Below are 15,212 nucleotides of genomic sequence, written 5' to 3' on the forward strand. Positions count from 1 at the left end.
TGACTTCACAATAATGATGTCTAAGAACATTGTTCATTAGGTACCTAAGGTAAGTAGGGTACACCTCTAAAATTGCCTGAGTATCTATAAACACAATAGCCCGTAGTTCCTCTCTGTAGGATACACTGTGTTCTATGATCTGAATGATACACACCTTAAATACCTGCCTGGTTATTCACTTTACCCTGTAGCTCATCGTCCCGCTCTGCTCTGTGCTGGTGTGAATATTGTGTGAAGTTCTGGGCACCTCTGTACAAGAAAGATATTGAGCTATTAGAAAGTGTCTCGTTGAAGTCTACAACTTCCTTGTGAGGGGAAGAAGAGGGGCAGGCACCAATTGTGACCAGTGACAGTAACCAAGGGAATGGCCTGAAGTTGTGTCAGGGGAGGTTTAGGTTGGACAGTAGAAGAAGGCTCTTCACCCAAAGGGTAGTTGGGTACTGGAACAGGCTCCCCAGGGAAGTGGTCACAGCACCAAGCCTGACAGAGTTCAAGGGGCATTTGGCTGATACTCTCAGGCACATGTGTGACTCTTGGGGCTGGTTCTGTGCAGGGCTAAGGGTTGGACTCGGTGATCCTTGTGGGTCCCTTCCAACTCAGCATATTCTGTGATTCTGTGATGTTCTGGTCCACTGGGTGAAGAACACATGCCGTAACCAACTTCAAGTAGCTATTTATTCTTATGTGTTTCAGCGAGATCCCTCTTATCATTTTTTTCAAAACAAACTTTTAAGAATAAAGTGAAAATTACACACACACATATACACTCATATTTTGTTTCACAGAATATGGTGAGTTGGAAGGGACCTGCAAGGATCATAAAAGTCCAGTTCTTACATGAATGGCCCATACAGGCCATTCATGGTTAAGAACCATGGCCTTAACCATACAAGGTTAAGACCTTGCTGTCCTTAACACCAAGCTCTAACCAACTGAGCTAATCTCATATACACATTTTTCTTTTTTTTTTTTTTTTTTTTAGAAAAGAGAGTATTCACCTGGTTACACCATGGTGTTTTTGTTAAAATAGGAGCTGTTATTGAGCATGGCAATATTGCTACAAAAAATAACTTGCACTTTTATTTCTATTCAAAAAAGAATCTAAAATTATTGTTATTATCAGTTTTAATTTCTAAGGGGGTACCACTTAACTACTCACAAAAGATGGTCAAAATAACTGATGCCCCAGACCAATTCATGTGAATCATACTTTAGAAGTGGACAGGTGAAAGTAATGGGGGTATAGGGAGGCAATGTTAGTTTGGAATTCAGGAATGGCCTCAAAATGCATGTTGATACAACCCTCCTCCTGGAGCGGACAGGAGTGACTTACACACACTTAGTTGTGTTTTGATGCAATCAAAGCAGAGGAAGAACAACCTCATTATGCCATAAGAAGCAGACCCTCTGAGACCAGACGGTTCTCTTTATCATGGTAGTTGCCCTTTGCTCAGTTGTAGAACTCCCTCCTCATTCCCCTGAGGGAGGTCTGATGGAGCATTTACTGGCTAAACTGCTCTGATGTGAGAGGCAGCTGTGTCTTTAGAAGGTGTCATACACCATCAAAGACACGAGAAGCGTCCCCAAACTTGTTTCTGAGGCCTTCCACCAGAGGGACTGAAAGCTCCCCCTGCACACACGGAAGGTACCATTCCGACCTGAATGTAAGGGTATATTAACGCATCACACTTTGTGTTTCACAGGCTTCTTCCCCCAGCCCCAATGGATCAAGACTATCACTTTGACCAACAGACAACTATATTGCAACAAAGAACTCTTGTCACTGAGATATATGGGTGGCGATATGTTTTTACTCTTTTCCTTTTTCTTTCTTCCTCTTTCTTTCTTTCATACATTTTCTTATGTGGTATTTTTATGCTTTCCTGTTGCTATATTATTATAGATAGTAATAACCAAAACAGCTACATACCTGCTTTCCATTGCAACCAAATTGTTCCAAAATAAGACTTACATATATGTATATATATATTTACAAACTCGGATCATTCAGTGTCATTTTACTCTAATCTGCCCCAAGAGATTTATTTACAAGAACCTGGGCTATCATGACTTTCTGAGGTAGGTTGTAACTCAGGGGCTGGGGTGGGGGGGTGACCTGTTTGTGTGTTTATCATGCTTTAGCTGGAAAAGGGCACCTGGACACCAGAAACATGTCTCCTGCATCAGACTGCATGGCAGGTGTTAGCATCCTCAAGAAAAACATCTTGTTATTCGAAGAGAAATTTTAATTTCTGGAGCAGAGGTAGATCTCAGAGCCTGGGTAGCCATCCTAATACCTCTTGGACTTGGGTAGACTGGTTCCTTACCAGTAAAAGAATATGACCCTTAGAGATTCCCCAGAAGGTAATTTCAGGCTCCTGAGCTTCTTCCAAGCTGACTTGGTAGAAGAGCTGTAGAGGTTTTGCGGTTTAGCACAGGGTTACATGGCAAGGTTCCTTTCTCTGTCTATGGAGCTTACATTTCTGTTAGCAGGTGTTTTACAATGCTTTCACTTCTTCCAAAGGCAATGCTGGGGTACAGGGCACAGCATTTTTCCATCTCCTGACCCCAGATCTTGGGAGGACACTGCTGGGTCTCCTTGTTAAACACAAAATTTGGGTGGAAAGCAGTTCAATGTTCAGTTAAAGAAAATAGTGTAGACCAAGATCTGCATATGACATACATGCAGACTCATACATGCAGGCCCTGACATGTCAGCAGTTGAAAGGGGGTTATTAAAAGAGGAAGAATGAATGAAACAATACCAGAATACTAAAACAAACAAACAAACAAAACCCCCAACCAACCAATCAAAAAAACAACCCAAACCCCAAACCAACCAAACAAAAACCCAAACCCCAACAAACCCCCATAACTAATTGTTCTGTCAGAGAGTCTGACTCTGACATGCTTGCAGCAATGTTGGGTTTGTCCTGTCTGCAGAGGTCTCCCCACTCCACATAGAAGTCATGGGGGAGGTTAGGGTAGAGGAAGAACAGCTAGCATCCTGCTGGGGTGCAGCTGGGTTCTCCATCAGATACACGGGCACTGCAGGAAGGCACTGGATGATTTTTTTCAGACAGCTTAAAGGAGGCATTTACAGTCATATCTGTAGCTTGTCTTCAGAAACTCACACACATTTAATATGACTACATATGTCTTCTTTATTTCCAATTCCTGACTGTATTCTGACCAAATGAGTTGTTGTGTGAAGGCCAGAATGTTACCTTGTGACACAACAGCCAGAGATGGCAATGAACTCATATTCATTTAAAACCTCACCTAAGCTTCCCAAGAACTAAAACCTGTTTTTGCAGAACTAATCTGTAGACCTTTCTGTATCTTTTTGCCTAACTGTCCCTTTGCAAATTATGATTTCAGCTTGTGATTTCAGCACTCACATAATGTGAGATGTTCTAAATTCCTTATTTACAGGATTTGTCTCTTACCAAACCAAAACTACTCTTTTAAACTTCTTCCTTATTTTCGGCTTCCAACTTCTTAGCAGCTCTTGTTTGTCCTGTTGATGGTGGCAGCCTTTGGAGCAGTGACTGTAAAGATGTCAAGTTGCATTGTATCTTCCAGTGTCAGGTGTGTCTGCTCCATTTGAAATGGACAAAAAATGCACAGACCACTTCTTGCTCTCATCACACTGCCAATTCTTGTTTAATTCACTCTCTGGCAAGTTATCTTTCAACAGCACAGATTTCCAACTTTCTTTCATGCCCACAGATATTTTTCCTCAGTTGTTTCAGTCTGGTTTTCCTAAACCAAATCGCATTCATGTTTCTAGTCTCTCTCTTTGTACAGCTGTTCTGCTCACACTTCTCCCAAATCAGCTGCCATTGCAGAAGGCATTAACATGCTTCTTGCTCCTCCTGCTAGGCTAGTGATGCAGATTAAGCCAGCATAATAAAGAGCATCTGAGCAGATATAACTGGTTGGACTGGAAAATTCTCATGATAAATTTGCAATAATAAGTGCATGGTGGAGGTGGGGGGCAAGCCATTTCCAGGGCCAGCCCCTGCCTTCTCACACCTCCTCAGTACCAGTGGATTGTAACTGTCTGATTCCAAGTGTTGCTCACCTTTGGGACTGGAGAAAAGTTGCTGTTCCAGCCCCAGAAAATGCCCAAGAGTGATGCAGGAGCACTGCAGGATGACTGCCAGACACAGCAGGTAGCTTTTCAGGATACCATGGCCAGGAAGTAGAGAAGGATCTTTATTAAATCTCCCTCTTCTGCCATGGCATGCAAATGCAACTGCATATCTTCATCTCAGTTAAGTTAATGTGGCTCATTAAGGAAGGACAGTATTACTGGGGGAGCGTGAGCTACCCTTTTGGCTTTTCGGCTAGCCAAAGCTCTTGAGGAGAATACATCATGGGTTGCTTCTGCAAGAGTGGCTAAAACCATTAAGTGAAAGGCTGAAAAAAAAATTACCAGTATATCTCCTAGAAATACTTCTTTGCTACTTACATTCAGATCAATACTTACGGATTCCAAAGCACATGCACTGCTTTAAAAAAATGTTACCCCTTGTGTTATCTAAGTAATAATCTTGCAAATTAGTGTAGTGGTGTTTGGTGCACATGGACATTGAGGTCTATTATTCATGGCTGAATGTATTTAATCATGCTCTGCTTAAGAGTATAATGATGCCTTAATTGCAGGTCTCTACATAAAGGTCCTTGAAGGGCAGTTTTGTATTGTAAGAAATATTTTTAAAAGGCAATTTATTTTTGCTGGTGTTGACTGTGCTGGCTAACCAAACAGAAAATATACAGTTATGGTTCTCAAGGGGAATGGCTATCACTCATACAGTAGCACAGGGCAAAGGAACAAGGTGGATAAAATAAGAGAGAAAAAAGGTTAATCAAGCTTGTCTGCCACACCCTAACTTGCTTTAAGGCCCCAGATGAAGTGCTCACAGCAGGTATCAGCTACCTAAAGGCTCCTGTTTTTCCTGATGACTTTCTCTTTCCTGAGATCTCTTCAGGGTTCATACATAGGGTGGGGGTGTTGATGTGTGGAAACATGCTTTTTCTTTTAACAGGAAAAGCTGAAAATTGTTAAGGAAATAGAACATTTACAACAGAGATTTTGAGAATTCATTAATCTCCTATAGTAAAGAAGCATCTGATATATTGCAAAAGGTTTGTTGCACTGGGTTGTTGTACAGGTTTTGGTAGTGGAGCACTACAGAGGTGTCTTCTGTGAGAAGATGCCAAAAGCTTTCACCACATAAGAGAGCCTGTGCCAGCCGGCTCCAAAACAGACCTTCCACTGGCCAAAGCTGAGCCCATCAGCAATGGTGGTAGCACCTCTGGGATAATACGTATAAGAAGAGGGAAAAGCTGCTGCGCAACAGCAGCTGGAATAGAGGTTTGAGAGTATTTAAGAGAAACTGCTATGCAGGCACCAAAGTCAGTGAAGGAGGAGAAGGTGCTCCAGGCACTGGAGCCCCTGGTGCAGACCATGGTAAAGCAGGCTGTCCCCCTGCAGCCCATGGAGGTCCATGGAGAAGCAGATATCCACCCGCAGCCTGTGGAGAACCCCATGGCAGAGCAGGTGGATGCCCAAAAGAAGCTGTGACTCTGTTGGAAGACTCTGGAGCAGTCTCCTGGCAGGACCTGTGCATGCATGGAGAGAGGAACAGGTTTGTTGGCAGAATTTGTAACCCTGTGGGGGAGCCATGCTGGAACAGTTTGTGAAAAACTGCAGCCTATTGAAAGGACTCCTGTTCAAGAATTCGTGGAGGACTGTCTCCTGTGGGAGGGATCCCCGTGCTAGAGCAAGGGAAGAGGAGGAAGGAACTGCAAGAGCAAAGTGTAATGGACTAACCACAACCCCCATTCCAGTCTTCCTGTGCCACTGGTAGGGAGCAGGCAGAGAATTCAGTAGTAAAGTTGGGCCTGGGAAGAAGGGAGGGGTTGGGGGAGAAGATGTCTTAAGATTTGGTTTTTATTTTCTCATTATCCTACTCTGATTTGATTGGCAGTATTTCCCCAAGTCGAGTCTGTTTTGCCCATTGTAATTGCTAAGTGATCTCTCCCTGTCCTTGTCTCAACCCACAAGACTTTCCTTATATTCTCTCATCCCTGTCCATCTGAGGAGGGGAGTGACTGAGTCATTTTGGTGGGCACCTAGCATCCAGCCTGGGTCAAACCACCACATACGTATACAGCATAAGACAAGTTTACAGACCTACAAGGAGAGACACAGTCACTGAAGAGAACTGCTCGCAGCTGCAGTGGGACTGTGAATGCTGTTTCAGCCAACTTTACTGCTGCCTTTCAAAGGCAGGAGGATGCCTGTTACCTTTGGGCCACTTCCTTCCCAGCAAACAGAGCCAGTCCTGTGTGTCAGGGATTGATGCCAAGGCTTTGCATTAATTCACCCCATGGCTGAACTGGACTTTTAACAGCCAGACTTCTCAGCCAAAAGTAGGAACCATCAGGAGAAACAGACATAGAAGGTATTTCTAGAATAACTTGAGTTCTTCCAGCAGTACCAAGAAGATAACACCTCTGAAAGTACATCTTGCAAAAATGCTTTTTTTAGTTGTTGCGTTTAGATGAATATTGTGTTGGCTAATTTCCATGATTTAAAACTCAATATCAGTAACTCTCACCTTTTATCTCTTAGGGTGATTGTAAGTGGCAGATTCACTTAGTGTATGACAGTGTAACTGGAAAAAGACAGCAACATATTTTACAGTCTTGAAAAAGTGCCAAGTATATTCACTGACAGTTAGAATTCAAAGGTGATGACAACATCATGCTTGGATATAGTGAGAGTCAATCATTATCTGACCTGACCTGAAAAAACAAATGCTGATGAATGTGTAGAGGGAGCTCAGTTCAGAGCTGGTATGCACGTAAACCCCTTAATCCGTGCACTTGTGATAAATGCTGTTCATCATTAGCAGGTGGAATTAAACTTGACTTGCAGAGGGTATCAGTGAATACAAACACTTTTGGGAACCTCTTAACTATTTCCTGGGGAAGAGCCCAACTTCCACAGTATGAACTGCTTCAGGTGCCAATGTCTTGGAGACAGGAGGGTGCTTCAAGAGAACAGAATTCTAAGGGATTATTTTTTCTTTTCTTTTTTTTTTTTTCATTAAGTCTATCCTAATAGAATTTTAGGCCAGAAATTACATTTCCTGACTTGAGTAAAACAGTCAAGTTAATTTTGTACTTTTCACCTATATCCACTAACACAATCAAAATTTCATTCCTTTTGGCAATCTTCCTGACATGGCATACCACAATGGCTTACTTCATGATACAGCTAAAACTGGGAGCACTTTGCTTTACAAGGCATTTTAGCCCAAGACAACGAGGTTTTTGGAGTGAAACTGAACACTACACAGAAGTGCAGAGTCCACAGCTTCATCTAACATTTTTTAAACTCTAGGCAGTCAGTTTCTCTTGTTTACCGGGAAAATGGCACCTAAGCTAACTCTAGGCACTCCCAAATTGCATAATCTGACACTTGTATGGTGTTAGAACGGTCAGATTCCTCCCCAGATTTCTGTCAATCAATGACATTAGAAAATGCAATCACTTAGAAAATGTTAGCTCCTATGTGTTGATTTCTGATACACCAGTTCTCTAAAGGGGCAGGAGGTGAGGGGAAGGAACAAAAAGGAATGAATGTTCATTTTCATATTCCTCTTCTTATGATTTTCCAAGTTAAAAAAAAAAAAAAGAGCACATTTGGTGACTCTCCCTGTGTCATTAGTCACCTAAACAACCAGACCAGTTGTTTTAAACCTGTGTATGATAGCTGCACATCCAGGACTTCCATCATGCCCAGGACTCTCATTGATTTGTCAGGGGAGAGAGTTCTGTTCCAACCTGGAAAATAATAGTCATGGCCCTCTACCCTGCAAAGCTATATTCATGGGCATTTCAAATTCTTTTTAGCTCCATTATGTACGAATAGGAGGTTAGGCTACAGTACATACAAATAGTGTCTGCATATGAAGCACATTAGCAAGGTACTAGGCAGCAATGGAGATCATAGTTTAAAAAAATATTTTTGGGGCAAAGATCTATTGGACATGTTACTAATTAACCTATTTTATACAGCAATACAGTGGGACTACTGAAGAGGACATTATCAGACAGCTCAGCATACACTTCATCAAAGTCAGACTTTGGAACATACTCTACATTCTTTAAAACTGCTATCATAGAATCACAGAATCTCAGCATATCTCATATTGGAAGGGAGCACCAAGTTCAACTACGTGCTCCTCAAAGGACTACCTAAAACTACTGCCAGGAGATGTAAGCAAGAGTTACATGTATGATCACTAACTCCCTGAAGAAAGCACAATTAGACTGATTTTGGTCAACTCGGTGGTAAATAAAAATTACATTCTTGGTAAAACTGAAATTACAAACCTCTTCCTGTTCCAAAATCTGTCCTGGCAATATGCCTTGTTTCTCCACTAGACAAGAATTTAATCCACGAGATACAGGCAAGCATGTATAAATAAGTGAACTGGATTTTCTGTAAAATTAGATTAAGTTCTGGAAAATGTTTAAAGCAGCCATCCATTTTCTCTACTTCATCAGATTGATTTGTTTATCTCTAGCACTGTGTGTATTTTAAAATCATGAAGACAAGAACACGTTATTTTGACTTTGCTTTCCAGACAACTGTTTGAACTGGGGCAAGAGATGGCAGATCGACAGATCTGAAAATGACCCAAAATCCAGTTTTGCCATGCCAAAGGGAGATCCAACTTGCAGTAATTCTGTTGAACAAGAAATCCACACAGGTCCTAAGTGAATGAGGAATTCATTGGGAAGCTTGTGCTGGTGTTCTTTACTGCGTGTGACCCAGTCTCAGGTCACTGGGTGGTTGCATGTGTGCAGCACAGCTCAGCTCCCTGCTACACAGGACAGCCTGCACCCACTGTCTCTGAGAGTGTATGCATGGCAAAGTGAGGGACATTTTTCTGTTTAATTATTTTTTTTGCAGCTACTACTGCTGTTTGCTCTCAGTCTGGTGTCAGAGGGAAGACCTTATTTTCACAGTAATTTGGCTCGTTGGGTGACATACCTCTATAACTAGTGTGTAGGATGCAGGTGAGAGAGCATCCACACATTACATGCTAAGTGAAGAGTGAGAAGAAACATTGGCCAGAGGGGTGCAACAGTGTGGTAGTTTGGTCTAGGCCTTCCTTGGTGACCAGTTTGTAACCAAGGAAGTGCCCAGATTTACCCGGTATTCCCTACGATTTTTACATAAGCCAGGCTATAAGAAGAAAGGAGGAAAGGCCTTCGCTCTCTTTCCTTCTGGCGGCTTGGAGGTGCAGGTTCCCTGCTGTTGAGTCTGTCGTGTTGGGGAGCGAGGCCTGGTAGGGCCTTGTCGACCCTGGGAGATGGAGGTTGCCGGCAATCGTTCCAGCGTGACTCTCTGTTGTCCCAAGGAGAGTAGTAAGATAGTCTTTTGCTAATTTCTTTTAGTTGCTAGGTCTCAGGCTGCTGATTGGGATATATATATTTTTTATTTTGGTTTTGTTCCTTTTCCCTTCCCCCTTCCCTTTCCCTTGTGAAATTGTATATATTTCAATTGTATATAACTGTAATATAAGTGTAAATATATTTATATATATTGCTTTAGCTGTCTCTTTCGTTTCAGTTTTCTTGGTTGTTTTTTCCCTCTTCTCCCTGAGGTTTTGGGGGGGGGTGTGTGTGAACTTCTTGTGGTAAGGTTTCGAGACTTGGCAGGGAGCCAGCTTCAAAACATATCATAGTAAAAACTGACTGACTTCAAAGGGTGGAGTGGCTTGTTTAGGACCACTGTTTTAAGATATGTCTTCCCTCAACAGAGATATTTCACCTGCCTTAGGTTACTGTGATACTATGTTATCACACAGTACCTGCAGCACTGGACCAAACCAGATCTGAGAAAGTTCACAGAAACTTCTTGGCAGTCCAAGTCACTTAGTCAATGTAGGCCAAGTGAGAATGGCTTCAGTGGGTCCTTGTTTCAAAGGGAAAAGCTGTTGATAAGAATTTAAGGTGAGAAGGAGAAAGGACACAGAGTAACAGAACTGTTTAGATCCCCTGAAGGAAGGCACTGAGGTGTGTTTCTCTGTCGCGTCAGGTAGGTCTGAACTGACAAGGGTATGAAGCTTAGAACTTGCTCCAATACCATTTAGAAAGCACCCCTTTCACTATGCTGCCAGGATTGTTTGCAAGATAAAGCTCAAAGGCTTTTATTGCAGTTGGTAACTGTTTTTCAGTTCCAGTAAACTGCTTGAACATGGTCCTTTGGTGCCTCCCCATGATGCTTTGCATGGCTGAGAGAGAGGCCACTTCTCACCCAAACAGCAAAGGGCCCAGCCTTCGCAACCTGTGCAATACCAGCAAAGGCAGATCACCTTGGGCAAAGCTTTCTTCCAGTCAGCAGGAAAAAACTCGGGTGGGCACCAATGCTGCTCACATCAGCAGCCCCCAAGGGTTGAGCTGTCCTCCCTGCCTTAATTTACCAATCTAGTTTGTTTTCCTGCTGAAGTTGAAGTGTGCAGCATTTCTGGATGAGCACAAATCACAAGTAAAACAGGAGAGGAGTAAACCAGCATAATGAAATTTTATTCTGAAAATATGGCAAGACTCTAAGGCACTTCAAACATTTCAATACTCATGACTAAAGTGAATGTGACAAGGTAATAGCATTCCATAAATACGCACTGAGAACTACGCTCAATTCCACTCAAGGGGAATATACAACTGGTACCTCTAATTTTATTCTCCAATAAATGTGTATGGAGCTTATAGACTGACACAGTTAATAAAAATATGGTAACAGGACATGTAATTCTTCATCTAGATTTTAATTATTAAGGAATATAAAATGTTGAAAATACTGTGCGAATTAATTTTATAGACACTAGTATCTTTTATATAAAAAGTTATACATTATCCCCAATTAGCAACAACTTATTTAGTGAACTTCAGACCTGACAAAAGGCTCTATCCCCAATACCTACCCACTCACCCACCAGCTCAAGATCCACGGAGCTGACTATATAAGCAACTGCAACTTCTGAATTTCAAATAATTAAAAACATGAAAATCATGTTGGAATGAAATCTATGAAAAGTTTACTGTGATAAAGTCTAGGCACAGTAAATATATTTTAGAATGACTAAAAAGAAGCCACTGGGACACCCCTGCATGGATAGCTTTAGAAGTCTTAAGGCGCACATAACACAGGAGAGGATAATCTACAGCAAAGAAAAACAGGATTTATGCCAGTGTACAGAATGATGACTATGTGAGCAAAAGAACAGAAGGGTTCTCTGCTGAGCACTACTTAACTATAGGCTTACTTCAAGTTTACAGTTTTCTCTCTTTAGCACTAGATCTCTGCTTTCACTTTGCTGGTGAGTTCAGGCACAAGACAATTACATTCAGTATCTGTCTCAGTAAAACAGTAACATTTAGCAGCTTACAGATGGCATAGAGATTTTTTACAGATATTCATGCACTACTACTCAAACGTGGCTCTGTGGGTGGGACCAGGAGATGTCCTTCTGCTAAGCCTAGGAGTGCCCTAGAAAAGAAGAACAATTCATCAAAGACAAATTATTCCAGCCAGCTGCTAGTGAACACAACACTCAAAATTACTCTGTTCAATCCCTTGCCTTTAATTGTACAGATAAATCTTTTTTTGACTTTTTTTTTTTTTAATTTTAGGAAGAACAGTGCCAGCTATCATACAGCCTACAGGCACTAGTGCATGTTTTTTAGACAGTGAAATGCTTAGCAGCAGTTTATGAGAAGAGCGAGTCAGGGCTAGAGAAGGGGTAGGTAGTTGCCAGAACACCTAGGACAGCTCTAATGCCAGAAACAGCTATCTTTGGGTGACCAGGTCAATAATTAGCATTACAGTAATACAACAGCATCCTATCCACAAGGCAGTGTCAGTGAACCTTGCTAGTGAGTTATCTGTATCTCTAAATAAACGGGAGGAGGAGGAAGAAGAGGAGGAGGAAGTATCCCTCAGCCAGGCTTCAGCCTTGTGCAGTCAATCTGCATTTTAAAAAGTACAGTCCACTTACCAGCACAAAAATGATCCTGTGATTAAACTTGAAATTTCATGTGTTATACTGCTGTATAGCTACCAGGGGGTTAATTTCTTGTTTACATTTTACTATTATGTTCAGGAGCAGCAAGTTAAAACATAAACTACAGGAGGTTGTATACTAACCGGTGACTGGGTTTTGGAAAAGTTGAGGTGCGCGTAAAGGAGAACTGCTATGTCCTTATGTCCAGCTTCCAGGGCTATTGAAAGTGCTGTGCTGCCATCCTGAGAGAAAAAAGGAAGAAACAGGAGAATTAGTGCTTGTATGCATTAACAGATCTCTTAAAAGTCCCATCAGCCCACAGAGAAGGGAAGTTATGAAGTGGAGGCCCTGGTGCTCATACAGACAGTTAGGTTAATTTAGAGTCTTGTTTCATTTCTTTTATTATAAGCCTTGCACTGCTGTTTTATGAGGTAGTCCAATTGTCAGAGGCCTAATAATTTCTCTCAATGAGTACTCTTGATTACTGCTGAGGAAGAATAAGCACACCATTATCATAATAACGTTACGTGTAGTGCTGTGTAAGACCAGTGATTTCAGAAGATTGGGCTGTCTGAGAGAAACTACAATGTCAGTAACAAGTGGAAGAGAAGATAAGGGAGGGATAAATGCTAATCAAATATAATGATAATTGCTCTATTACAATGATAATTGTTGTGTTAGAGGTCCCATTAACACTAGGAGAATTTGCACTCATAATTCCAAATGTTCCTTAATGGAAGTCTAAATATAATTTCATGGTTAAATACTGTCACCTCAGTTTCTCAGAAGATATTACTGCTTTCAGAAACCACAGTTGTTGAGGGTGCTAGAAGCAAAAACTGGGTTTGCTGAAAGGATAATTTATTGATCTGCAGTTTTTCCTTTAGACCGTGTTTGGTCCAGGAAGAAGTAGATGTCAGGCATCCCCTGGCTTGCTGGTTGGTTCCCTGCCTGCCTTTTGGCTCTTGCACACAGAAGTTTCTACAGTAATGCCCGTATTTGAAATGTGCTCTCACAGGGATGGACCACATATTCCAGCCATGGCCATAGCTCTGGTATTGGTATTGGTATTGGAGAGGTTGGCTCAAGTTTTTAAACTGTAAACCCTTTCTCCAGCACAGGACACGACAGACAGCATCCACATGGAAAATCTCCTTATGAGACTACAGGAGGCAATTATACATAAAGCAGACAGGGAGCTAGAATAGCTGTCCACTACAATGCAATATAATGCACTACAAATGCACAACACTCCACAGGCAACACATGTGCTTAAAGAGAGATGCTGAATCACAGTCAGAATGGAACACATTAGTAGGATAATGCTCAGCTTACTACTGATCACGCAGACTGGAAAAGCCTCGCTGTGACATTCAGAATAGCTAGGAGAACGCTAAAACTCTCAAAATCTCACAGCACAGACAAGCCCATTATAAAATGAATAAGCAGCAGTCAAACTGTGCTTGGGAAAGAGTGTGAAACTGGCTACAGGAATACTTAAGTGTCGTGTCCCCATAAAGATTTTTAAATTATTGACTTCATAACTAAGAGTGCTAACAGCATCCTGGCTGCAGTTATCTAGATTGCCCCAGAAGTGTTTGTTACACTGAAGTCTTCTTACATTTTCTCCTCAGGCCAGCCGTTACACACTGCTAGTACTATCAGACAGCTGAGCTGCCTCCTGCAGCAGGTCAGTGAATGAAGAGAAATGATGTCTCTGCCTCTCTGCAACAGAGTCAACAACCACACACCCACTGCCCTCCAAAATCCCAAACCATTGCAGTGGGTAATGCAATAGGAAGAATAGAAAAGTACCCAAGAAATGTTGTTAACAGGAATATAGTACTGGTAAGAGATCAAGTAAGTCAACATTTTCAAGCTTGAGAATTCTACAGATCAAATATTCTGCTGACAGTGTAGGCTGCGATGATCCTTGCAAACAAAAAATATACAAGTGTCTCACTTGGCACGGAAGTCACAGTCTGTATCTCTTTATTGTCAGGACAACAGAGCTCCGTGACTGAGACCAAACCTGTACTCTAAAAGTCGTTGTGTAGATACAGTGTGAATGTCATATCAAGAGAACTGATATTTGCCACAGGCACAGAAAAGCAATACAGAAAGGCCTCAAAGTCACTAGATAAGGTCCTAACTGAAAATGGGAAAACTCCTGTGGAAGGGAGAAGGAATGTATGAAAGGAAGATATTTTACTATGAGCTAACAAATACTTTTTTCTGTTCTGGCCACTAAATACCTACAGCTAACCACAGAAATGGCTACCAGCTAGGTCTGTTAGAAAAGTAAAAATACTAGCCAAATAATCACAGCACTTACTACCATTAAGATTCATGTGGCTGGTACTTTAGCACTCTCTGAGTCAGAGATTCACCTAAGCAGATTTCAGTAGTACAGTATGGAAAGGCAACTCACATTGTCCTCCAGGGTGCCATTACACCCAGGCTGAGCCAGCAGAAGTTTAACAATCTCCACATGTCCATGCTCACTAGCACACATCAGAGCTGTAGAGCCCTCATCATCCTGGATATTGACATCTGCACCACAGGCCAGCAAAGCTTTAACCATGTCTATCCGACCATGACTCACAGCTAGCATCAGTGCAGTCTGACCAGCCTGCATGAAGAGAAGAAGAAAACCCAAATAAAGACAATCACTGACAAAGCATGAACACATTTTTTTGGCACTATGCTTCTTCTGGGGAAAACAAATCGTTATCTTAAACAGTACTCTCAAGGCTTGGATTGCCATTATTTAAATACCTTTTATGCATCAAATATCCCACATTCACTTAGCTATTTATTGAATTAGTGAAAGATATCCAAACTATTTCCAGACATCTACAGTTCTTTGGAAGGAGCTAAATGCCTCCTAAAATTCAGTAATAGTTCTTTCATATAATATTCAACCTTCATTTTTAGAAGAGGTCCAGACCTGAGGCTCAACTGTTCTTCCATGGCTTTGTTTTGTACACAGCAATCAAAAACAAACACACAGAACCCACAGATGGTGAAAGTCAATGTGCGCAAAAGCTGAACTGACAGAGCAGGGATGGGAGCGTGGAAGGAAAGATAAAAGGTCACAGGAATGCAAACTGTGCC

At 41.7% G+C, this 15,212-nt stretch overlaps 1 protein-coding gene across 10 annotated transcripts in view; it reads right to left on the bottom strand.

The window, feature by feature from the left end:
- Window positions 1–10,596: 10,596 nt before the first annotated feature.
- Window positions 10,597–15,212, bottom strand: part of KANK1 (KN motif and ankyrin repeat domains 1) — a 129,007-nt gene continuing 124,391 nt past the window's right edge. For all 10 annotated transcript variants that reach the window (XM_051788457.1, XM_051788461.1, XM_051788459.1 and 7 more), the window contains 3 exons: window positions 14,527–14,727; window positions 12,239–12,337; window positions 10,597–11,581 (listed from right to left, as the gene is read on the bottom strand). In XM_051788457.1, coding sequence (XP_051644417.1) covers window positions 11,519–11,581; window positions 12,239–12,337; window positions 14,527–14,727 — 363 coding nt within the window. In that variant the 3' untranslated portion in view covers window positions 10,597–11,518. The remainder of the gene's footprint in view (window positions 11,582–12,238; window positions 12,338–14,526; window positions 14,728–15,212) is intronic.

Source organism: Manacus candei, unplaced genomic scaffold (assembly GCF_025592945.1).
Source record: "Manacus candei isolate 608988 ecotype Guabito, Panama unplaced genomic scaffold, ASM2559294v1 h1tg000024l, whole genome shotgun sequence".
Lineage (NCBI taxonomy): Eukaryota > Metazoa > Chordata > Aves > Passeriformes > Pipridae > Manacus > Manacus candei.